The 25,560-nt window shown below is 44.9% G+C and overlaps 1 protein-coding gene across 2 annotated transcripts in view; it reads left to right on the forward strand.

Moving 5' to 3' along the window:
- Positions 1-24,931, forward strand: part of CPVL (carboxypeptidase vitellogenic like) — a 105,972-nt gene extending 81,041 nt beyond the window's left edge. For both annotated transcript variants that reach the window (XM_028155087.2, XM_054726508.1), the window contains exons 12-13: positions 5,132-5,314; positions 24,676-24,931. In XM_028155087.2, the coding sequence (XP_028010888.2) occupies positions 5,132-5,314; positions 24,676-24,780 (288 nt within the window). In that variant the 3' untranslated portion in view covers positions 24,781-24,931. The remainder of the gene's footprint in view (positions 1-5,131; positions 5,315-24,675) is intronic.
- The last annotated feature ends 629 nt before the right edge of the window (positions 24,932-25,560 follow it).

A 25,560-nucleotide genomic window follows, 5' to 3' on the forward strand; every position in this document is an offset into this window, starting at 1 on the left:
AGGGAGGGTAAGCCACGGGTCCAGGGGTTCCCTGTTCAGCATGCTGGGGCCTGTGTGCGCTGCTCTGATGGTGCATGGGTTTGGATGGCATGCTTTTAGCAACATAAACAGTTCTGGTTTCTTGAAGCATGAAAGGACTTGATCAGAAGACATGAGAGGTCACAGAATTCACAGAAAAGCTGAAGAGCTGGCGTGAAGAAGAAAGCTAGGGACTAGGAAAAATCTGAGCAGATTCATCGGGGAGGCCTAGCTTAGGTCACAATGCTCATCCCTGGCACAGAAGAGGCGGGACTCTGTGATTGACAGCTCCACTAGGGCTGTATCCTTTGAGGTGGTTGGGAGGCCAGTCACCAGGAGAAGGAAGCGTGGACCTGGGCAAGCCACAGTCACTCTACAGGATTGCAGAGCACCTAAGGAGAGCAACTGACCATGCCTTGTAAGTGTCCATATGTTCTACAAGGTGCCAGGCACTATGCAAGGGCTGTGGATGGACTGGGTGCTCAGGGAGCCTCCTTCTCCAGGAGCTGATGCTGCCCCACAGCTGCTTCACCAAGGCCACTCCCTGCAGAAGTGAGACATCTGCCACCAGCTGAGCAATGCCCTTACACTCCTCCTTGCCCATAGAGCCAAAGTGAGAAATGACGCAGCTATGTCGCCGGACTTGGGCAAACAGGCCAAGATTGTTTCTGAACTGGAGATGCGAGCTCTGTCATGCTCAACTGACTCTCACTTTCCAGGGGCACCAAACTCTTAGCTGTGGGGAGTCAGCGCATGCTGGTTGGTTCAAAGTACTTTCACTCTTTTCCTGAGGAGTTCCAGGTACAAGTTTGCAAGTCGGGATCTAGGATGCATTCTGGCACCTCGCTGTGTCACAATTTCCTAAAGCAGAGGTGAGCTCTGTAACACTTTCACGCCGACCTCGTGTAGCGGAATGAGAATAAAGCCACGTGGACATGAAAGCACTTCAGAAAATAAAGAACATCATACAAATGCTTTTCTCATCTCTGTCATTTGAACCCCCCAAGAAAGATGCTTGTAATCCAGATTGCCTAGTACTGTCTCTAGCAAATGCTTGAATTCTGGAATGAGTCTTTAGGATCACCTGTGAACGAACTGAAGTTGTGCTTTTGACTTACTTGTCATGAAAAACTGAGAACAGGTAATATCGGAGTTTGCACAAATGATTCTGTGATAAAACCCACCTTTTGCCAAACGGAGGTGCCTAACCTCTTAATGTTATTGTGGTTTTTTAAAAATTATTTTTTCATTATAAAAGCATCCTAACCACACTTATAAAATAAACCTAGAAAACAGTCAAGTTAAAACAAAGCACCCATACTTAGACTACCCTAACTGCTTGTATTTGATGTTTTCTTCTCCCAAATTGGAAGCATCTTTTTATAGTAATTATAGAGCACCAACAGTGGAATCACAGTTGTTCATTGATTTTTTTTCTTAATAAGAAGTATTGTCCATGTCTTCACATAACCGCCACTTCCAACAAGCTCACCAGCCAGTCCTCCAAGTGCTGACAGAAAAGAACATTCTCTAAAAGGAGGCCTCACAGCTGACCACCCAGGACACGTGTTTCGGATGCTGCCTGGGAAACCAGCTCCCAGCAGCCCTGTCCCTGCTCCGGGTTTTGTTAGGCTCACTGCTGACAAGGGGAGTGGAGCTCAAGGCTGCATTCATTTCTGTCTCCACTCTGTCTTTAGATCCCGTTGCTTAAAATACCAGCAAGCCTCCGGGGGAGGTTTGCCCCAGACTGTCCCAGTTTTAGCCTGAAAGTCCTGCATCCTGGGAAACTCCTCAGCCCAGGAGAAACCGGGACAGCTGGTCACCCTACAAGGAAGAAATGAAGCGAATGTGTGTGTGCAGATCCTGCATAACTGGCCAACGCGTCAGGGCATATGCCTTGTCCTTGAACTTCTCTGTTAGGATGTGGGTTGCCCACATGTGCCCGTGGGCTTCAGGACCACCCACCCACCTGGCTTCTCAGCTCACTGTCAGTGCACCCTGGGATATTTCGTCCACTCACCCAGCCCCAAAGGCAACTGGGATATTCCTGTGAGGTCTGACGAGAATAAACATGACATTTAGATAAAAATAAAAGCTCAGGAATTCTTATATTTAAGGCTGGCGACCTTAAAGGCCAGCCCTGAAATCACTTCACTTGAACATGAATCTGATTTCTTTTTTGGTCGCATTTGACTTGTGTGCCCTTTAAAAGTTAAAAATGTTTCCCTTGTTTTGTAAAGGAAGGATTTCCATTTGTCCCCCCCACCCCCACCCCCCAGGGTGCCTTCCGCATGTCACATGCACAAAGTGATGCAGGTCAGCCCTTCACTGCAGCATTCCAGGGAGCTACTGCTCTGGTTTAGGACCAGTCGAGGCGACCAGGGACGCAGCTCAGGGCAGGGATTCATCTCAATTCAGTTCAACCACCATGCACACTAATGCCGTACATCTTAGCCTGTTTTTGCTGTAATCTGTGGGTTTTCATCCCTTAAAGATGACATCGATTGATGAAATCCCTTAAATCAATTTCAGGATATACTGTTGATAGCAAGTCGCTACAAGAGACCCTCAGCAAGCTTCATGGAGAGGAAAACGCCAGAGACTCTGTGCATCCCCTAGTGAAGTGGTCGGCAAACTCATTAGTCAACAGAGCCAAATATCAACAGTACAACGATTGAAATTTCTTTTGAGAGCCAAATTTTTTAAACTTAAACTTCTTCTAACGCCACTTCTTCAAAATAGACTCGCCCAAGCCGTGGTATTTTGTGGAAGAGCCACACTCAAGAGGCCAAAGAGTCGCATGTGGCTCGCGAGCCGCAGTTTGCCGACCACGGGCCTAGTGAATCAGCATCTTTCCATTGAAGTCTAGCAGAGGAATTACTTTAGAGATGATTATCTTTGTTAATCAGCTATAATCAGGCCTTCCTAGAATGGTGAAGCATTTAAGCCTTGTTTGCTGGTACAGATCATATATAATTGTTTCCATACTGCTGGCGAAACAGCTGTAGGAGTTTTGCCTGGGCCAGAAGTATTCAAGGTCTTTGAGGCAATGTCTTTGAATAAACAATGCGAAATTTTATTGCTGTGGGGGAGTTGAGTCTTTTCAAGATGCTTTACATCGACCAGGATTTTCCCCTTTGGGTTTCTGTTGAGGGGAGTGAAGTGGTGATGGCGACGGAAGGACATGAAAGACCCGCGTTCTTGCGGCAGAGCCCAGGGCTCTTTCATCTTCCGCCGAGTCCCGGCCCGGGCTGCCGGGGGATTTGCAGTGTGTCAAAGTCCCGGGCTTTTTAATTATGTGTGAGCCTTTTAAGAAGCCTGTACCAGGGAGGCTGGGATGGAAACATATGCATTGGAACCTTTTCTACCAGTGTGAGGATTCAACTAAAGGCCTTCACTTGAGCCAAACCAGAGCTTCCAAATAGATGAACGGCGGCATGGAGCTGAGGAGCACTCCTTGCTGGGGACAGAGGGACAGTGCGGTGTGAGCATTCATACTGTGGGGGTTGCATAAAAATAGCCTAAGAAGAGTAGGAAACAAAGGAGAAAAGGACTGAAATTAATGGGCTGTATTCATTTTTTTTAAATAGTCTCATTCCACACATGAGAATATGTATACCTATTTTATCCATTCCTAATGATGATATACTAAGTGGCCAGATTATTATGATCTCTGAATGCATAATAATTTGACCACTCAGTATATATATATATATATATATATATATATATACACACATATACATATATATATTAGAGGCCTGGTGCATGAATTCATGCATGGGTGGGGTCCGGCCAACCTGGCCAGGGGGAGGGGACTTGGGCGGTTGGCCGGCCTGCCTGCTGGTCGAACACCTGGTCGAGGGGACAATTTGCATATTAGCCTTTTATTATATAGAATATACACTGAGTGGCCAAATTATTATGTGTTAAGAGATCAGAATAATCTGGCCACTCAGTGTATATTTGACTTTTGGCTCTCAGACTGATGGGATAAGGGTTTTCCACATTGCTTCATGGTTCAGGCAAATGTTTTCGGTGGTTTTGCTCTATCCCATAGAATGTCCATACCACAGTTCATTTAACCACTTACTAATCATGGAACCTTTAGATTGTGTTTGAGTTTTTCTTTATAAGACTAATGAATATAGTTTCTTTGGGCTTTTTTTTTTTTTTTCCATAAAATTCATTTAAAAAATCAGGACTAGTGAGATGGAAAGTCTCAACATTGAAAGGGTTTGTGTTAAATGGCCCTGCAGAGAGGAGCGCCTGTTACCCTGTCCGGGGAGTTCCACAGCTTCACCCGCGCTGGGTGCGACCTGGATTCTTTTCCAAGCAAATTGAACATTGTTTGGGAAGAAAAGATAAGAGCTTCCCCAGGCTTGTTTCTTTTATAATATCCATCAAATTGGCAAAAAATACAAATGAATTCTGGGAAGGACACTTCTCACTGTTGACAAATAGCTGTCTTATTTAAGAAAAAGAGGTCTTAGAAGTTGCATGGCAGACACAGTTGCCTCCAACAAGTAAAAAATCTGAGGCACCTGCATCTGTCTGTCTGCCTCAAAGAATTATAGTGGCCACTGTAAAATCAATGTGGAGAGGAGAGCCATATGGCTTAACAACCCCCAGAGAAGGCCCAGCCCGCCAGCTACTGCAGTGCCTGAAAGCCCAGTTAATGAAATGCAGGCCTCATGAAAATCCGGGGTGTAGTATTCCTCAGCTCCACTAAAATGTGGTAAGTACAGTCCTACTCTTTAACATAGCCATACCTCCGAGTATGTAATATCATCAAGTGATACAGCGCAAACATGTTTGCAACCAAGAGAGGCCTTTAGGTAGATTCCTATGAAGAATCAAATGTTGGGAGAATGCAATGGTTGAGACAAGGCTCCAGTTTATTTCAGGTTGTTGATGTGTGTGGCCAACTGGAAGAAAATGACCCCACTGGCCTGGGAGCCGGGCCTCTGTGAGCACCACATGAGAGAAGCTCACGGTCCCTTTTCTCCCACGCATGTGCATGTGCATGTGCGTGGGTACTTTCTCTACCTAGATAGAGTCACTGGCTTCCCTCGCTGACTCCTGCATTTGTACCCGGCTCGATTTCATGTAGGTGCTCATCTACAATGGCCAGCTGGACATCATCGTGGCAGCTGCCCTGACAGAGCGCTCCCTGATGGCCATGAGTTGGAAAGGATCCCGGGAATACAAGAAGGCAGAAAGAAAAGTTTGGAAAATCTTTAAATCTGATAAGGAAGTGGCTGGTTACGTGCGGCAAGTGGGTAACTTCCATCAGGTAGGAACACGCTTTGGGGCCTTCGGCTTGTGGGAATGGGAGAGTGGGTTGAAAACAAAGTCTAAAAACACCGATAAGGCACGGCTGGCCTCAAGCAGAGGCCCACACCAGCCAAAATGTGGCCCCTGCGGCCTTACTTTCCACAGGGAAGAGTGGTCTGAGTTTCTGTTGAAGTACACAAGACCAAAGTGTAGGCATTGTTCAGCAGTCAGAAAGAGAATACTCAGCCCCCAAAAGGTGGGTCATTAATAAGAGAATTAGTGTATTTGGGAACAAAGGGGGAGCTTGAACAAATTTCATGAGGAAAGGACAATGTAATCTCCTCTGGCCAATCTATGATCATATTTGTATATTACACATGGAGCCCAAGACAAAATCTCTCTACCTGATGCCCCTAGTGTGACCTCCCCTTTAGGAATTAGATACTACTCCTGGCCACGCCTGTCCACCGTGCCTTTGTTTGCAGATCTTGGCTCCTCAGGACAAGGCTTCTCCAATGATTACATGACGGTTGCACTATTCACCTCCAGAAAGTTTTTGGAGAAATTAAGAAAGCCCCTCAGCAAGCATTTGCTTATTCAAGAGAAGAAATGTAAATGTTTTGGACTTGATTTTTATGGCCCTCAGTTTTTTATTTGAGGCAACATTGGGACCTCGATTTTGGCTCCCTGGGTATTTGGGATTCTAAATGCTCGAGTTTCCCATTAGGCAAATGCATGCTCCAAACAGAAATTAATCAGGCACAGACTTCCTTGAAAGTACTTCAATTTGACATAATAAATGAGAGCTCACCAAGAATTTCCTAAGGGGTTACTGGGTTACTTTTATGTTAGAAGAACTGATAAAATCAAGTAAAATTACAGGTGTTCTAATTTGCCTACCCCACCCCAGTCATTCTAATCATTAAAAGCATGTAAGAAATTTAAATATTGCCCAAAATGTTAATTACCTTGATGAACAAAAGAAACAGTTGAAAAGCCTATTTCTGGGCTCAGGTGAGAAGAATCTCTACTTAGGCCATTAAGGGCAGACTTGGGAGCAATGGACACGTCAGGTGTCCCCCATCTGCTCACTGCTTCTTGAGGAGGGTGGCAGCGGGCACACTCGGCATGTCCTTCAGGTCCTTTCACAGCTGCCTCCGCCACCTGTTATTTCGTGTCCCAGCCCAGCCTGTGAGCACTGCCGTGCTTGGCATTGCACGTGTCCCGTGCGGCTCTGTGCATAGAGCAGCCGCTTGGGAGACCAGATTGTGGCTGCATGTGCCACAGAGGTGGACAAAGGGATCGCCTGCCACTCAGAAACTTGTGGCAAATATCACAGGCGCCCGCTGACCCTTCTCGTGAATGCAAAACACATTGAGAGCGGCATGGCGCTCCCCTGGCTGCCAAAAACGGGCAACAAAAGGAACAAGGCCCACATATGTTTGTGATAGGGAAGGTTTCACCGCGCAGCATGTCATGTAGGTGATTTACAAATGTTGGCAGAGCTCCTGCCCCGAAGTGCTTGGTGGAGGGTGGGGTGTGGGTGGAGATGAGGGCAGAATGGAGGAGGGAAGAGGTCCCGTGTGTTAATAAAGGCATCCTCTGTCAGGCTGGACTGAGGACACAGTCCAAATGTCAAGCGGCTGATAATGAGAACAGCGGACCTTAGCCATGGACTTGCTTTGCAGCGTGAGACACACAGAACAGAAGCATGCATATGTGTCTGCCAAAAAGAAACCTCCCTCCCTGCCAAACTCCACAGCTCTTAACTTAAAAATCGAAACCAAAGTAGACTTATTTTTGGATGGTTCCTAAAATGCCCACTTAAAGGAGTGACAGCTCTCCGCAGGGAGCGACGGGGTGCTGGGGAGAGGGAGCGGGCGGCCCCTGTACTCCCGGCAAGCGACACCCAGGGAAACCAGGCACCTGCAGCCAGCTCAGAGGCCAGGTGAAGGGCGAAGGTGGGCTGTCGCCCCTCGCTGGACCTGGCCGAGAGGGAGCAAGCCTTTGGCATCTGTACCGTTTAACAACCGGACAGGGCCTTGTCATCGGGGGCAGTGGCCTTTTCTGAGCCTCAGTTTGTTCATCTGTAAAATGCCAGGTTTGGACTGAGTTATCACTAAGATATCCTCTAAGAAATAGCTGAAATATCTACTTTTCAGTAATGCCCAGAGGGACTCAGTCAGCAAGAAATATAGAATAGCATAGTGGCCTTCAGTGTATATGTTTATAGGTATAGATATACACACACACACATATATGTATGTGTATGTATGTGTGTATGTATATATAAAATATGTGTATATATGTATATAAATATATATGTATATATATATATACCTCTACTAGCATTGATTCAGGTATGTGTTATGTGCGTGTGTGTATATGTATATATGTGTGTATGTAAGTATGTATGTGTGTGTGTGTGTGTGTGTGTGTGTGTGTGTAGTCAATATATATTGACTGAATAGTGTTACAGGTAGATCAGAGGTCTAATCCTCTTTCTCCTTGGCCGGTGACAACCCGTGGCCATTGCTGTCAAGGCCACTTTGCTGCTTCCTTTGGGGTCTTTCTCTGTCCTCCGAACGTCAGAGTGGCTGCCATGATCTCTTTCGATGTTGTCATGGTCTTTGAAATGCAGGACATTTTGCTCTTACATCACTGAATCGTCATCTGAACCCCACGGAAGTTTTGACTTCACATTTAGAAATTGAATTTACTACTTTATAAATGAGGAACCAGAAGTTTCACCAGAGAAACTCGCTTAAGGCTTCAAATAGTAGTCACATCTGAGATTTGACAACCCAAACCGACCTTTCCCTGCACCACTGTGCCTTTGAGCCTGAGAGGGCAGTGGAGTGGGAAGGGGTGGAACACTCTGGTTGGCCAGAACTAGCCCACATGTCTGCCCTTGGGGTGTGTATGAGGGGGTGGTGGTCACAAAGTTGGGGTGGAGTGTTGGCGATGGATAGTCTTTGGCAGCGCATCCAGTCCACATGGAATCATTTGTCCCCTAAAGGAAAGAGGGTGCCTCCAGGGAGGAGGAGGATGGGGAAAGCATGTTGTGCAGACAGAAAGCATAATTCCAGCTTCCCAACTGTGCTTTTCTAAAACGAACATGGTTTTTATTGTGTTTCTTTGACTACACACAATTAAGAGAATAACCATGGTGCTTTGAGTGGAAGGATTTGAGGGTTTCCTCAGATAATCCACAGAGAGCTGGCCACCTGCCTTTCTTGAATTTCCTGCTGACAGATCATTTTTTAAATAATTTTAAACAGCTTTGGGAGCATTATGAACTATTTCTGAAGGAAATAACAGTTCCAGGCAGGTCTTTACCAAGTTCTTGATTGCATTGACAAACTCAGAGTAAGCAATGAGCAATAAATGTGACTGGTTGAGAGGGAGTGAGCATTTAAGACACTATGTAATGGAGGAAAGTAACTGCTAGACAGATCCGAGACAATGATTACCAAATGCAGTTAATTCCCCGGGAAAATGTTTTGGCGTTGTTACAGAAACTGTTCAACAGGATCTTCATCTCTCTCCCGGCTCTGTTCCCTTCCACAAAGAGGGAAGTCCTGATTCATGGGTTCTTTGTCTCCATCTTTTAGACCTAGGAAAGTTCTTCTGTCCATTTATAGGAATCAGCCTGTGGCCAGAAAAACCAGAACATAGCAATCAACCCACATCCCACATCCTCAAAAGTAAAACCTCCTAGATCTCATGGCAGTCACAGGTTGGGTTCTCCAGAAGCAAACATTGAGGCCAAGTTTGGGACACAAGATGTTTACATCAGGAAGTGACACATGTAAAAGGAAGGGGTGGGAAATCCAGCTGTGGCACAGGCCATCTAAACCTTGGCCAACCTGCAGGGAACTCCAGAGAGAGTCTTTTCTGTCAGCATTCCACATCAGGCCAAAATGACCAGGCCTTTCTATCCCCACCTCACTCAGTCACCAAATGTGGGCCTCATCTTAGGAAAGACTGCTCTGTACAGCTGAGGCAGACCCCAAAGGGGCTGGGCAGCTGGAGGCTTTCTGTTGCCTGGACTCCCTGCAGCCGGGCAGCAAGTGCATCTTTGTAGGGGGATCTGATGGTGGATCTCTATGTCTATCACAATGGCCACCCCACTCTCAGAAGCAGGGGGGTTACCTAAGACCACATGGGATATTGGTCTTCTTTTGTCTGTATTAGGTCAGCTTTCACCTAAGCTCCCAGTGTAATCATGTCTTCTATCTGCTTTAGAAAGATGTATCCAGCCTTGCTTTTCAGTTCATGTCAAGATTCCAAGATAGGAACAACAGATCTTTCAAGAAAATAATAGAGCATTGTCAGTAAAAAAATTGTTTCGTTTATTATGGAATAAGAAGTCACACCAAAATGTAGTAACTTAAACACAGTAATGTATTATTCCTCACAATGATATGGGGGGATTGGGCTCAGCCAGGTGGTTCTTCTGATTCAGATGATGCAGACTGAGGTCACACATGCAAATGCATTCAGCTGAGAGTTTGGTGAAAGCTAGTCTATCCGAGATGGACTCCTCTCCTCCAGGGCTCTCTCCAGATGGCCTCTAACCATGCAGTGTCCTGGCCTGGCCTTCACAGCATGATGGCTGGTCCCCCAAATTGAGAAGCAAAAGATGCCAGTCCTTGTAAAGCCAGGGTTCCAAAGTCCATTGCATTCTCTGGGTCATAGCAAATACAGAGCAAGGCCAGATTCATCTTGATGGGAAGGATAGCAAAGAATTTGGAACCATTGTTGATCTACTACATTAACTTAATCAGTGCGTCTCAACCCTTACAAACACAGATTCCCAGGCCCTGTCTCCAGATATTCTGACTTTATTAGTCTGAGGTAGGACCTGAGCATCAGTATTTGTCTTAGGGAATTCTTATACATAGCTTTGTCCTTTGTATGTGCTTTGTCCCTTTATTGGTACTAAAATGGCCTTCATCTTACAGGAATCCTGTGTGGCTTATGTTTGGATAAACTTCCACTCTGATGCCTACCGTGTTTTCTAAGCCCTGACCTATGTTATTTACTTCCAGGCCAACCAGCAACCTGAGAACATAGTTTTACTCTTAACAAACCAGCCATTGAGCGGAAGCATCACATTTAGCAAAGTGCCTCCTAGTCCACAGTGTCTACTGGTGTGGCGCTGCTTCTCTGAAATCTTCAGCCAAGACCTGAAGTCAAATTTCAGACCACAGTCTCCACCATGCATCGTAGGTTTACAAGTGGCCTTTGTTCTCTCAAAACACTGACAGACCGTAGGTGATTCAGACTTGTAGAAAAACTCTTTCATTCATTCAAAACATTAGCTTCCTTTTCCCAGCCGAGTTTTTGCCCTTTACTGAAACAACGTGGTCCTCGCATGCAAAGTCTTTAGGTAGCAGTGGATGTGTGTTGATTTCCAACACAGACAGCATTAGATCAAGCATGGTCTACCGTAAACACCATCCACAGGGTTCTCAGCAACATGTGGTCCACCAGTCACAGTGAACTTGTTCCTGGATTTTACGACCTTATTCATTGTTCCTGGATGTTAATTATTGGCCACATGCTATAATGGATGGATACAACTAATTCCTTGTCAAAGCAAGAATTCAAATGCATCGAAGCCTTATCAGGAATAAGCTTAGCACTTCCAGGAAGTGATCGTTAGGTTATTGAAGAAGGGTTCTTAACCTGGGTTCAGGCCTGTGCTTAGGATTCAAGGGGTCAGTGAACTCAGAAGGGGAAAAAAATTGCAGCTTTATTTGTACTAACCTCTAAGCATTTCCTCCCATTATGAATTTTAAAATTTAGCATTTCCTGCCATTATGAGTGCAGGCAACAAACCACAGCGGCATTGGCAGTGCCTTTGACTTTGTCACCATTAGAAAGCAGACGTATTTCCATGTCAAATATGGATGCTATTGCAAATACCTTGAAACAATGTTTATGGCCATCACTATTTTAAAATTACAGTAGTTATATCAGACCCACTGGTAGTTGTTATTGAATGTGTTCATATAGAAATATGTATATTACTATATCACAAATGTGTTTCTTATTAGATTGATAATTTCAATGTAATGGCTTCATGTGTGATCTATTTTATTATATACTAGAGGCCCAGTGCACAGGATTTGTGCACTGGTGGGGTCTCTCGGCCTGGCCTGCATCCTCTCACAATCTGGGACCCTCGGGGGATGTCGGATCCCTGCAGGCCAGGCCGAGGGACCCCTACCGGTGCACGAATCCATGCACCGGGCCTCTAGTATATATATAAGATCTTTGTTAATCTCTTCCCTTTCTCCCCCCACCCCCGTTCCCTCTGAGATTCATCAGTCTATTCCATGTTTTCATGCCTGTGCATTGAGCATCTGCTCGCTGGTGGTCAGTGCATGTCATAGCTACCAGTCAAATGGTTGAATGGTTGCTTAGGCTTTTATATAGATAGATATATGTATAATATACATATTACACAAATTATATATATATATATATACATATATATATAATTTGTAATGTATATATATATTATGAATTTTATATATATATATATATATATATATATATATATATATTTATATATATATATATATGTTACATTTTAAAACATTATTCCAAGAGGTGTCCCTGGCTACACTAGACAACAGCCATAGAAATCCATGGCACAAAAAGACCAAGAACCCATGTTTTACACTATTTTAATTGTTAAAAATAATTTATAGACCCTCACCAACCTGAACCACCGACCACCTTTGGTGACTCCAGATGGAGAAGTTATGAGCTTAGCTATCAAGTAGACTTGAATTTTATTTCTAATGTATTTCAATGGCAACTCTAACTACTTCTACTATCACCATACTCCAGTGACCTTGTAGTATAGGGATTAGGGCTAGATACTATGTTAGACCTGGTTTCCCTCCTTGTTATACCACTTACTAGTTGTGTGACCTTGGGCAAATTACTTAAGCTCGCCAAGAGATTCCTCATCTGTGAGGTTGGGATAATATTAACACCTACCTCTCTCATGGGAGGATTATTAGGATTAATTGAAAGAATGCTTATACATCAATTGACACTCTACCTGGCAGCTAGTAAGCATGTAATATTTATTCCTACTGCCTTTATTGACGTCCAGCATTAATCTGTTTTCACAGGGCAAGCAGCTCTTCCTCTAAGAGGGTCCTTAAGAGATACTGTGTTTTAAAGGCTCAGATGATGAAATGAACTGAATATTATTTACCAGAAAGGCCTGGACCTACTGTAATTGTATCCAGGTTCAGCTTCACTGTAATAAGGAAACTCTTGATGATACATGAAAGAAATACTGGTAGAGAGGGCTGTGAGGTATTCTGCATTTTGCTCCATGGCAGTCTAATGATAGTACGTAGAAGTGGCTACATCAAGTAATGAGATGTTTCTAAAGCACTGAGCTCCTTCTAGTTGAACAATAATCCGAACCATCCCTGTTGACAATAAATGGAGCACCCAACCTTTTTGTTTTTGTTTTTCCGTCTGGACTTAGCTTCTAACATATGGAAACAGAGAAGAAGCGGAATATGGAGTTTAGATTTAGAGAGAAAAAACAATCCAGAAAAAAAAAAAAGTCAAATATTTGGCAACTTGCTCTTCTGCTGTCCAGCGTGGAGATGTGGGTGTTTGTTTTTGTTCCTAACATTTATTTTTTTATGCAGCAACCGGAGTCCCAAGGTTTAGATTCTGGCAGCAGCTCTGTCTCCTTAGAGCTGCTTTCCAGAAGGGGACTTCCCAAGGTTGCCTTTGTTTCCATTCAATTGCTTCTCTATCTCCTCCCGCTTAGCTTTTAGGCTGACGGCCCATCTCATCATCTCTGGGTTGGCCAGAAGAAAACAGCACAGCAGAGAACATGTTAAATTTCTTAAAGATTTTATTTTTTTGTGAGTTGGCCGCATCAGGAGGTGGCTTTTCTTTTCTTAAATTAAAAATTGAATAATAGCCAAAGAATATGTATAATATTTGTGTAAAAGTAAACAAACAATGGTAAATGAACAGCCTTAGACTCAGCCAGCTAGTTTAAGAAATGTGACATTACCGTGAGTTTGCCCTCCCCAATCCCATCCCCTTTCCTCACTGCCCTAGGTTTTGTTTTCACTATCCTTTTCCCCTTTTTAAAAATTAATAGTTTTACTACAGATATGCATCTCCATAAACAGATATATCTTCATAAATGATATTTTACTTTTTATGTTTAATTTTAGAGTGATTGCTCTGTATGTATTTTGCAATAACATACTTTTGCTATGCAAGCCTTTGTGAGAGTCACCCATGTTGGTATGTGCAGTTGTGCCTCATCCTTTTTCATCGCTGCATAGTATTCTGTTGTGTGCTTATATCCTCTGCCCATTCCACTGCGACTGGACATTTGGGTTGTTTCCAGTTTTCTGCAAACTACAAATTTTGCTGCTGTGAACATTCTGGCACATGTCTCCTTGTGCCCTGTGTGTAAGAGTTTCTGTAAGAATATTGCCTAGAGGTGGAATTGATGAGTTTACAGGATTCGAGCATCTTCAACTTCATAAGATAATGCCAACTTGTTTTCCAAATTGATGTATTCTTGCCTGTAATGTGTAAGAATTCTGGTTATCCCACCATATCCTCAAAGCTTGGACTTGTCTCTAGTCATCTTTCCCTCGGGCTTCAGTTAAAGAGGGGATTAATGTCCTTCCCATGTCTAACACTCATGGTTGGCCTTCTTCTCTTGCTGTCTTTCCCGTCTTCTTCTCTGGCTATCATCAGACTGAGACCAGCATCCACGCACAGTGACAGGGGGGCAATGAACATGTCATGTCTAAGTGTTGGTGCTGCTTCGGTTTTGCAGGGGCATTTTTCTTTCAGGATGTCCTGAGCTGAGGTTGGCTACCAAAATATCCAGCTTTAAAAAAACAAAGTCAGAAATGTATTCTTTTGGCATCTTTTTACTTCCACTCGCCCACAGTGGCTCAGTATAAGAAGCAACTAGATAAAATAGACAGATTTCAACTTACATCGTGGATTTGCAGACCATTTGGGAGAAGGACCTGAGCATTTTTCCGACACAGCACAAGGCCCCTCACTTCCATTACTTTTCCATTAAAACAATAAGGAAGGGGAGTTATTTAGAAGTTGCTTTGCTATGAGTCTTACCAGAAAATTAAGAAAAATTGTAATTGGCAAATATTACTCACCCAGTCTCCCTTAGCTAGCATTTCTCACATCTGCTTTCCAATATCCTTCTCTTCCCATTGCCATGGCTTGATTCATTTCCCAGTGCTCGACGCAGAAACCACACAGAATTACTTAAAAAGAAAAACACTGATTTTATACAGCATTTTGGAGACACTAGGAAAAAAAAATGATGGCTACCCCACATTATAAATTCTAAACTAAAACAGTTTCTCCCTGTGGTGTTTTAAGAAAAGGCACAAGTTTTAAGAGCTGCTATTGAACAACTCTCTAAATATGTGTTTTAAGTTGTTTAAATGTTTTGCCTTTTACAAGGGCCTCCGTAGCTGGTCTTAACTAGTCTCCCTCCTCTCCAATCTCCCCTCCTCTCTGTGCTTTTTCCGAAAAGCAAGTCTGGTCGTGTTTTCCCTTGTTTAAAACCTCTCACTGACTCTGCTACCTGCAGAACCCAGTCCAAGCTCTTTACCGGAACGGTGGTGATGGTTGATCTGGCCTCGGCTTCTTTCCCCAACTTGACTTCTCACTCTCCCTTTTTCCCAATTAGAATTTTGAAAAAGAAAACAAAACACCTTATAATTTTCCAAACACACCCTGCTGTTTTGTCAGCCAGCAGTTTCCATGGGATGCCCTCCCTCCTCCTCATAAGGCCCTTTCTCCTCATCTGACTGGCTGCCCGGGAGCCTCCATGCGCCTTCCAAAGCTAAGCTGCAGCATCACCTGGGGGAAGCCCTCCTCCCAGAATGCCTCCCTGTCCTCTCTGGGTCACTTTCCCATGGCAGGGACCACACTGGGGTTTCTTTTAACTCTGTAGTCACCTTCCACCCGTTTCACACTGAGCTCCTTGAGGACAGGAAAGATGTATGCTTTCTGTTGGTAGCAAGCCCTTAGCACAGATCCTGGCACTCAGTAAATGTTCAACAAATTAGAATTAAAACCAAACTTGCCTCATGCCTACTCCCTTCTCGTGTGTGTGTGTGTGTGTATGTGCGTGTGTGTGTGTGTGTGTGTGTGTGTGTGTGTGTCGGAGCCAGTAGCAAGAGCCCTGCATGAGCTCTGGTTCTCTGAGTATCTCTGAGTGGCTGTGAGTATCTCTGAGTCCATGTATTCTTCTAAATTCTCCTATCTGACTACACCAGGGCTGGTTCCTGCTTGAACCCTGCCCATTGTACTAATTGTTGGGAACTTAGTCCAAGTTCCTCCTTTATCTTCTGCTCACCAGACAGCAAGTGTTGGGTCCGAGCCCCTCTGCCTGGGGCTGGACCTCTTAGACGCCGGGTCTTAGACAGAGAAGCCATGAGAGGTTGTGGGTGTATAAGAATGAGTTTATTGCTGAAACCAGTGGCCACATAGCCATCAGACAAGAACAGTCCTCACAGCAAAGTCCATACAGGCAGGCAGCCGGACACTGGCTGGTGAACATATATCTTTCCCATAAAGCAGCATCAGTCTCTGTACCCACAGCTATTATCTGAGCAGACGCATGCTGCCTCCTGTGCTCGCTGCCTCCTGTGCTCACCGCCTCACATCATAGCGGCACCTGAGCTCTCCAGCTCAGCAGCTTCCTCTGTCTCTCCTGCCCAGCTGCTCTCTCTAGCAGACTTTTCACTCCATCCTCAGCTGACTCCAGCCTACTCCAGCCAACTAGCTGGTCAGTAACCTACTTTTACACTATTTAGACAAAGAAGGCTTCATGCCAATAGTTACATCAATCATACTGGCTACTGAAGGGCACAGTGTACCGTGTGTCCTTGCACCCGCTCATGGTATCTTGGCCTGAATAGGATTCCCAGGCTCAGAGTCCTTGAACATCCCACTTAGGCACATGCCCAGAGCGGCCCTTGGCCATTCTGGTGTATTGATAACAAGGCCTCTGTGCTCCCACTGGCCTTGATTATCCGGGGACCTGGCATGGTTCCCACAGTGTGTATGTGTGTGTGCGTGCGTGTGTGTGTACTACAATTCTCAAGGAATGCTATTGTCACTCCCCAATTGTACACACCACAATGTCTTCTAGGAAACAGACTAGACATGCGGAGATAATGAATAGTTCAAAACAATCCACTCCGAGCCAAAGGATGCACTGCTGATGTCAGCTGAAGACTATTTCCTTTCTGTGTGACATAGGGGGAGAGAGGGGAAGCATCCTGGGAAACCAATTTATGGAAGATGGTGCAAAAGTTTCATTATCTCAGGGGCTGACTGCAGTGTCGTCTCCTTTTAAAATATTGAATCCTTGGTATTTGATTTATTTTCCTTTCCTTAGAAAAGGACACAGCTTGCTTCCTGAAAACAAAGGGAATAATAAACAATAGCAACTCCCAATTTTACTCTGATTATTTGCCAAGAGTCCTCTTGGTTTATGTGGTTCTTTTTCATTAGAGAGGACTTATTCGCATGAAAAGAATGCTTCTAAATTAAGCTACCCAAATATGCACTTAGCTAATTCTCAGGGAGCTGATTTATTGTATTATTTAAAACATAAATTGGGTAGCAGATCTATTTCCTGAGGTATAGCTGCTAGGCAATGATGCATAATCTTCTCTTAGCCGTTGAGTGGTCTTTAATTCTCTATTGAAATTTCACAGAGAACCATTTCATTATGGGAAGTGAATAAATACGAAGAAGTTTCACATCTAAAGTATTATCCACACAGGGAGGATGGGTTTTAAAAATTTATACTATTTGAGGGACAAAGAAGGAATTGGGTTTGCTTTTGAAACAGTGGCTTTTTGTTGTTTAATTTAAGGAAGTGTAGGCCGAGTCACGAAATCGCTTGTGGGGATGTTAAACAGAGCCGGAGAGTTAACAAGGTTGGAGGGTGGAGTGGGGTAGAGAAATGGACAGGGGGACAAAACAAAATAAAGTTATGTTAAGATGGTCCCATTGTCCCCTGGACTAAGGGCCCCGTTTTGCTTTGCGCCATCTTTGCTTTGGCAGTAAAAACTGTGGACTTGTTTTCTTTCAAGTAATGGCATCATGAAAATGCTGTGCCCTTTGGCATGTTCTGTATCCGAAATCCCTGGAACCTGGGGACATTTGCAGGTCCGGGGTCCCCTTAGGCTGTGGGTCAGGAACACAGTTAAACCTAGAAGCCCTGTCTAGTCAGTTGTCCCAAACAGACCCGCTCTGGAGTGTCTCAGGGGCTCTGACACCAGCGGAAGTTCCCTGGAACCCGGCGGTGTGGCCTTCAAGGACTCTTGCCAATTTCACTGGAACTAAGTGGGGGCGCAGGGTTGGGCACAGGCGACAGGGCCTTCTCGCCTTCCTGCAGGTTCTTGCAACCCGGCCCGTCTGATTTCCTGAGCCAAGGTGTCAGAGACATTTCGGCCCACGAATGCAGATTGTAAAGCTAGATACTGAGGAAGGGTCATTAATTTACCCATTTGGGTGGATGTTTCTTTGATTTATTTTGAGAAAGAATGCCCAAATATTTCATCTTTCCCCAGTAGAGCCAAAACGTCAGAGAACCAGTGGCCTGAGGGTGAACGGGGTTGGGAGGGAAGAGATGCTGATCTGTAGTGGCTGTCAGTTTCCCTGGTGGGAATACGCCCACCACGGCTGGGTTCAAGCTACCAAGGCGACGTCCTGGGTGTGGAGCGGGGCAGCGATGTGCACAGGTGCGAGAGCCCAGCACTCCACTGTGAGGCCAACCTGCCATGTCTGCAGGAGACACAGTATTAGCAGGCTGGCTGGCTCTGGCTTCCATGTTACCCAGAAGTGGCGAGTGAGTCAGCCTCTCGGTCCTCAGGACACTGCCATTAGAGTATTCCCTGCCGCCCCTGTGCCCTCTCCTCCCACTCAGTCTGTCCTCAAAGAAAAACTATGAATGCAGATCGCAAAGCCAGATACTGAGGAAGGGCCATTAATGACCTGGGCTGTGCTTTTTATCCTCTTGTGGCTGTCAAATATAAAACTGGACATGGAGGAAGTGGAGTTTCTATTACTTTTTAATTGCATCAAATCCTTTTGTTGTTAAGTGGGTTCTTAAAAGGGAAAAAAGACAGAACAGCTTTCTCTCATTCTGCTAAGACAAGTAAGGTCTTGCTCGCTTGACATTTCTGTGTGGGGAGAAGAGGGTGTTTGGCATTGAATGTGGCGGAAGGGGGTGGAGGGGAAGGATGGGGCGGATCCTGGTGTTGGCAGACGTAGGGCTAAAACTCACTCTCGGTAGTTAAGTCAAGTCTATTGACAGAGGCTAGAGCTCATGTTCAAGCTGCTTTCTTACCATCACTGGGACCTTGCCCATGGGAAGGAGGGACTCATCGCATGGAAATGAAAGAAGCCTGGAAGAGAAATACCCCCCTCCTGAAGAATATTTTATCATCTTTTCTTTCTGAAAAAGTATAGTAATGCATTTTGTAGTTATTACTATCTATATATATATAAAAGGCTAATATGCAAAGTGTCCCCTCGGGAGTTCAATCGGTTGCTATGATGTACGCTGACCACCAGGGGGCAGCATGGAACATGATGGGCAACCAGCGGCAGCGGTGGGGCGCTGAAGGAGCGAGGGAAGGAGGAGGTGGGGAGGTGAGGAGGTGGGGAACCTGCTGGGCCCTGATCACCAGCCAGGTCTAGGGACCCTACCCATGCTGGGATTTCGTGCACCGGGCCTCTAGTTGTAACATATGCTCTTCCTCCACTCTTAAAAGGAAAACTATTCCTTTGACCATAAAAAGTCAGTCAATAGTAGCATGATAACCACTGCTTGAGTGCTTATTATTTGTCTATACGGCACATGATTCAAGCTTAATCCATACCTGCGGGCTGAATGCCATGTGGCATTCTATATGCATTCTCCCTTTGAATCTCCACAAAAGGTTAAATATCCTTAGAGTGAGCAACCATCCTGGCTTGCCTGGCCCTTTCCAGTTTTTAGCACTGAGACGTCTGTGTTTCCAGGAGCCCCTCACTCCTGGGCAAACTGGGACAACTGGTCACCCATATGTTAACTTCATTTTGCAGATGAGAAAGTAGAGGCAGTTAAGTCCCTGGCCAAAGTCACAGAGCTGGGCTTAAAGCCAGACTGCTGGACCCTGAGTGTATGCTCTTCACCAGCAGGCCGAATGGCATGCTCTTACGGAGTGAGTTGGTGGGACACACGCTATTGTGACATAGGCAGCAGTGGAAATCCTAAATTACAATATTGTTGCAACTGATTAAGCAAGATGGTGCCTCTGGGAGGCCCTTTGGGAACTTTAAAGCCATACCAAAAGTAATTACTGACGACTCTAAGAATGTGGACCACGGCAAGGCGCACATGTAGGTGAGCGAAAGCAGCCTTCCCCCTCCTATTTAATGATCACTTGCTACACTGGAGGTGTAGAGTTGTAAATCTCAGGAGTTGTCCCTGGGTGTCATGGGAGTAACTGTGAGCGTCGATTTCGGCTTTGTTTTTTGTGTATTTTTTTTAAGTGACTTGCCTCATTCTTTGTTGGGAGGTGGCTGCTAACAAGCTTTGGCTTGTTTTTAATTCTCCTTCCCAAGTACCTTTACATTTTAGTGTATTTTTTATTTGAGTGCATATTTATTTTATTTCTACGTACGGGTCGTTTCTGAAAGCTAACAGGTAAGATTTCATAAATGTGCAATGAAATAAAAAATAGTAAAAGAATGTAGTGTAAGTCAGAAGCCATAACCAACAAGGTTTTCTTGTGTCTCCATCATTCCATCGTGACAAACAAGAACTATAAATCTGTGCTGTTGCCTGCCTCCTCAGCCTGCATCTCCCAGGGGCTTCTTTTCTTCTGTCTTGGTCAATGTCAACATCCCTTGCGAAAAAGCCTGAAGTGGGGAACATGTGTGTGCGTGGCTTAGGGGGGCTGCTTTCACTTCAGCTTTATATATAATTAATCACTAATTTCACTGCTTCCACCCCAACATCCCTCTTTTCTTTCCCCTTCTCATCACCTGTGCTATGAACCTACATCACTTCTCACCTGAACAGCTAGTCGCCTCACTTGCCCCAGTATCATTTCATTCCTCAGCACATGCTCAGTCATCTTTCTATAATGCACATCTGAATGTGTCCCTACCTGGACCATATGTCATCCTCTTATGAGGATGGTAAACCCATAGAGACAGAAAGCTGAGCAGTGACTGCCAGGTACTGGCTGGGAGAGGGGAGAGGGAGCGATGGCTAATGGTAATGGGGCCTCCTTTGCGATGAAAACATTCTGCAGCTAGATAGTGGCAAGGCTGCACAGCATTGTGAATGCACTAAATGCTACCGAACTGGTCACTGTCAAATGCTTAGAATGGTCATTTTATTTCATGTCATGTGTATTTTAACACACACACATCCCATCAGATAAGGTCGATGCATCTCAGCAGCATGTCACACAGGGTTACTTGTTCACCCTCCCTCTGCTTTCCCTCTATGCCTTCATAAATGGAACCATTGCAGGTTAAGGCATGGCACGTGCCATGAGTTCTGTGCCCTAATGCTCGCACACACACAGTTTCCTCTGTCTGCGATGCTCCCCTCCCCTCACCCACCCTCCACAATCTGTCCAGTGATCTGTTTCCTCCAAGACTCCCATGCAAGCCCCGGCAATCCACATCCACACGCCCACTGGGAATTTCCCTCTATATTTTGTCCCCTACAAAGGTACGACTGGGAAATCCTTTACTGACGAGTCCATGTTTCTAGTTCCGGGCAGAATTGGACAGTTTTCTAAAACACAAAGTCAATTGAGGTTTTAACGTGTTTTATAGAACCCTTTTAAAACCCATGACATGTTTGCGACCCCTGGAACATCTGGAACACATGAGTCCGGCGGTTTTGGCTCCAGTGTGGAAACAGCCCAGACATACAGTTCCTGGTGATGAGGCCATTTCCATCCAGGGAGGCTTGAGATTAATCTTGTCACATTTAAATAGGTGATCACAGCGCTGTCACATCTTGTTGCACACCTTAAAAACTGTGGAGTGGCCGGTGCCCTCGATCTGTGAGTGGGGAGCGGCGTGGCTGAAAACAACAGAGGCGCTATGTCAGCACACATACATTTATTCCTGAGGCTGACATGGGCAGCATGCTGGCTGTGAGTGTGCTGGAGAGCATCCTTTGAGAATCTGCGGCAAGTGAAAAAGCCGTGGCTCCTGCAAGAGCTTTCCTTCCCCATCTTAACGACACCATTTTTCATGGCGTTTGGTCATTCCATATGGCAGCTCAGCATTGGACTGGGGTCAGGCAGGTCTCTGAGAATAAGAATTATAATACCCAGCTGTGTCGTCCCTTCCTGACCACATGATTATGATTATCATGGACATGGTGTGTGTGTGTGGGGCGGGGGGGAGGGAGGCAGTACCAGGAGAACAGACCATCAGGAAGAAATACACTAAGTGAGGTCATGCATAGTTTTTAAGGTGTGCAACAAGATGTGACAGGGCTGTGATCACCTATTTAAATGTGACAAGATTAATCTCCTGGATGGAAATGGCCTCATATAAGTCTCTGTTTGTAGTCTCCCATGAAGTAAATAGAGAATTGCCTGATCTGTCACAGGATAGAAACGGTTCTTCTAAACAGTAGTTCTCACAAATGAGTCTCTGGACGAACAGCATCAGCATTCCCTTGGAAGTGTTAGAGATGCCCATTCTTAGGCCTCGCCCCAGCCCTTCAGAATTGGACCCTCGACAGGCAGGGCCCAGGAGTCCACTCAACCAACTCAGGAGTTATTATGCATGTTCAAGTTTTAAACAACTTCCTTCAACCAAGATTGTTGATGCTAACGTGGGAAGACAATATTCGAGGGTCATTGATACAAGCATTTTGATGCTGCATTTTGCATAAGAATAATTGTTAGGAGAATAACGACAGGGACTAATATTTCTTGAGTATCTCCCCAGGTCACACATTGTGCTCAGTGTCCCATGGACGTGATTCCATTAATTTCTCACACAGTTCACAACTGTCCCCAAGTGGTGATACTTCTTTCCCCGTCGTACAAAGAAACTGAGGCTTAGAGGGTTCAGTTACCTGGCCAAAGTCACAGCTTGCCGTGCCTGGAGTCACGTTCCGATGCCCTCACTTCCCTGAGCCCGGGCCTTACCACACTGTGCTGTCCCCATTAGCTGCAGGCTGGCCCTGGACATAGGATGACCTTGGCTCTGCGGTATTCGGTTTATTGCTGTTCTGGACCACGGCTGCCAAACTCGTTTCCAGTTGAAGCAGCTGGGTTTTGTCACAAACATGACTTCATTAAGTGTCCTCTGCCGAGCTGAAGTTGCATAAAAATCACTCATCGGATTCCTGCCAAGGCCAGCGATTTGGATGGGAATGTACAGGAAGAGAATTGTACCCTGAGAGTGTGGGGGCAGGGAACGTTTTCCTTTAGAGTCATCTGCAGGGGCCCTTGTCACACATCTGTTTACTTTCGGTCTGTGACAGAGTGGGACATGGTGGGTTTCTAGACGCAAGCCTGAACACGCGTGGTCGGTGGGCCCCGCCGTCACTGCAGCGGGGCACAGCGGACCCCCGATGGAGTGTAACGTAAAGCAGGTGTTTCCAATTGCATAGCAGGAGTAGGTGCAATCTCATGCCTGTAGTGGTGGTCTCCTTCCCTCACCTACCTCCGCGGGCTGTTGAGAAGTGGGTGAAATGTTCTGTGACTAAGCTGTAAAGTTTGGCCCAGGAGTAAGGAATTGTGGTACCAGTACAATGATTTGATTTAAAACACTGGTGTTTGCATCGGAAGCCAGGGTTCCAGCTAATTCTCTCACTTGCAATTGTGTGGCTCGGACAAGCCACCGTATAGCTCCAAATAGCTCAGCCACCTCGACTGAGCCGGTGTGAATGCGCTCTCGTCATTTGTGGGTGCACAGCTTGGAGAGCTGCAAAGTCTAATTCATCCAGCCATGTTGATCCCTCTGACCTCACAGCAAGGGTGGGTGTATGGTGGTGGCTTGGGGGGTTCATATCATAAAGGCACTATGTAATATATGTGTACCTTTTTCTGCCTCAGTTCCCCCCCAGGCTGGAGCAGGTAAAATGAGCCCAGCCTCTTTGGAAGGGCCTTGTCAAAGTGACTGGGTGTGATTCAACAGCTAGAACTTACTAATGTGATGCTTGTACTGCGTGTGTTCACTCCCGCCATCCACTGCTAACCCCTGTGTTGTCCACGTGCCATAGGACAGCACAGGCCACGTTGGTCTCTCCTGTGTGTGGCCTCCTGACACTCAGTGTCAGCCCTTTCCTGCTGGGAATTGAATCGTGCAGGCCTCCCTGTCCTCTGTTTGGGACATTGGCTGGACCTCGAGGCTTTCTGCGTGTAGAGACTGGTCCCCTTTTGTCAGCGGGGAGCCTAGCACAAGGGTGGACCCTTTGTAGGTCCATGTGTGGGTCTGAATTCACCTCAACTAGATGTTTTAAGAATGTTTTTTACATCCTGAGAGGGCTCACAGGTGTCCACTGTTATCCAAACGTGGTGAGTCTGCATGCTATTGTGTGTTTATGTTGCACACAATTTGGGAGAAAGTGTACTGATACCTCCACTTGACTTTGAAATGTGTCAAAAAATAAGGTGGATTAATACATAAATAGTGGGATCCTTATGCGAGAAAATGAGTAACGTGGGTGTTAATGAGAGAATCTAAATGGTGCATGTGGAAATCTTTCAAATTTGCTGTATGCTTAAAATTTTTTTCATAATCAAGGCGGGGGAGGGGGCGGAGAATGTTCAAACTCTATGCTGCTCAAAAAAATGGCCTTTTAAAATTTCAGGTGGCAAGGATTTTTTGCTTTACTGAAGGGTGAAATTGGGTACATTTCTCTGCCCAGTTGCAGACAGAGCTGACCTGGGTGTGTCTCCCCACGTCAGGGCCTAACCAGGTAAGAATTATAGCTCAGCGGAGGGTTGGGGAGAGCAGACAGCTCTTAGCTCCCGCCCAAGTGGAGAAAGACAAGGAGAAATTTTCCAGTTTTATGCAAGGTAATGATGAACCCAAATTTATGTAAAATTAAATAACTACACAACTTCAAAACTTTCCCACCTTAAAGTACCTCTTATTGAAGCTGTCAAAGGGAAGACATTGGCAGAGCCCAAGGCATGAATTTCTAGAATATGTTCTGTGTTCATGTAAGCTTTCAGAATACTTCAATCTGAATCAAAACTTTCCATTTATTTAGAATATGCATTTCTCAACATTTCTATTTTTCTTTTCTTTTTCTCCTTTCAGGTCATTGTTCGAGGCGGAGGACACATTTTACCCTATGACCAGCCTCTGAGATCTTTCGACATGATCAATCGATTCGTTTTTGATAAAGGGTGGGATCCTTATTGATGGATAAGCTGCTTTTCTCAAACAGTACGTCAAGGGTTGGAATCTTTAATAAGAAATTTTTCAAAATGGAAAATGTCATACAAATAAGAAAGCTGTCTTTTTCTATCTGCAAAATATTTCTCATCAATAAAAATTACCCTTGAAATGACAAGTGAGGTTCTGTTGTGTTTCATTACAAAATTAACTTTCAGGAAATGCCGTGGACGAGTGAGAATTACATCTTTTAACTGAAAAGGTGGAAAGAATGGATTCTGAGGCACTGATTCAGATACATATGGATAAATGGGATGTTGGGAACTTGAATAGGAATTTTTAATTTCTCCTAAGAGTATGTGAAAAGTACAATAAATGAATAGAGCTGTAACAACATCTTGTTCTGTAAATAATAGAGTTTCTTCAGATCACACGTATGCAGGTGTTGGGTGAATATTATTTGGATAAGAGTAGCTGAATTTTCACCCCAAAGAAACGGGTGAAATTATAACTGGTGGGGAAGAGATTCTGGAATGTAGAAAGTCTTAGCATGAAAGGTAGCTTGGAATTCTTTGAAACAGAAATATCTAACACCAAAGTAATGATGTACCAATTGATGATAAGCACAGGGTCTTAGAGATCAGACTGAATCTTTGCCTTTCCTTTTTTTTCTCTTTAATTTGTTGGTTCATTTGAAGTGTACACGTTTACCAGCCGGCCAGCTACATTACTTTTGAGCCATTTCTAACTTGGGTTGTAAATTCTGTACATCTGTTAGGCAAATAAACAATGACCTAATTTTGTATA

This window comes from Eptesicus fuscus, chromosome 14 (genome assembly GCF_027574615.1).
Source record: "Eptesicus fuscus isolate TK198812 chromosome 14, DD_ASM_mEF_20220401, whole genome shotgun sequence".
Classification (NCBI taxonomy): Eukaryota; Metazoa; Chordata; class Mammalia; order Chiroptera; family Vespertilionidae; genus Eptesicus; species Eptesicus fuscus.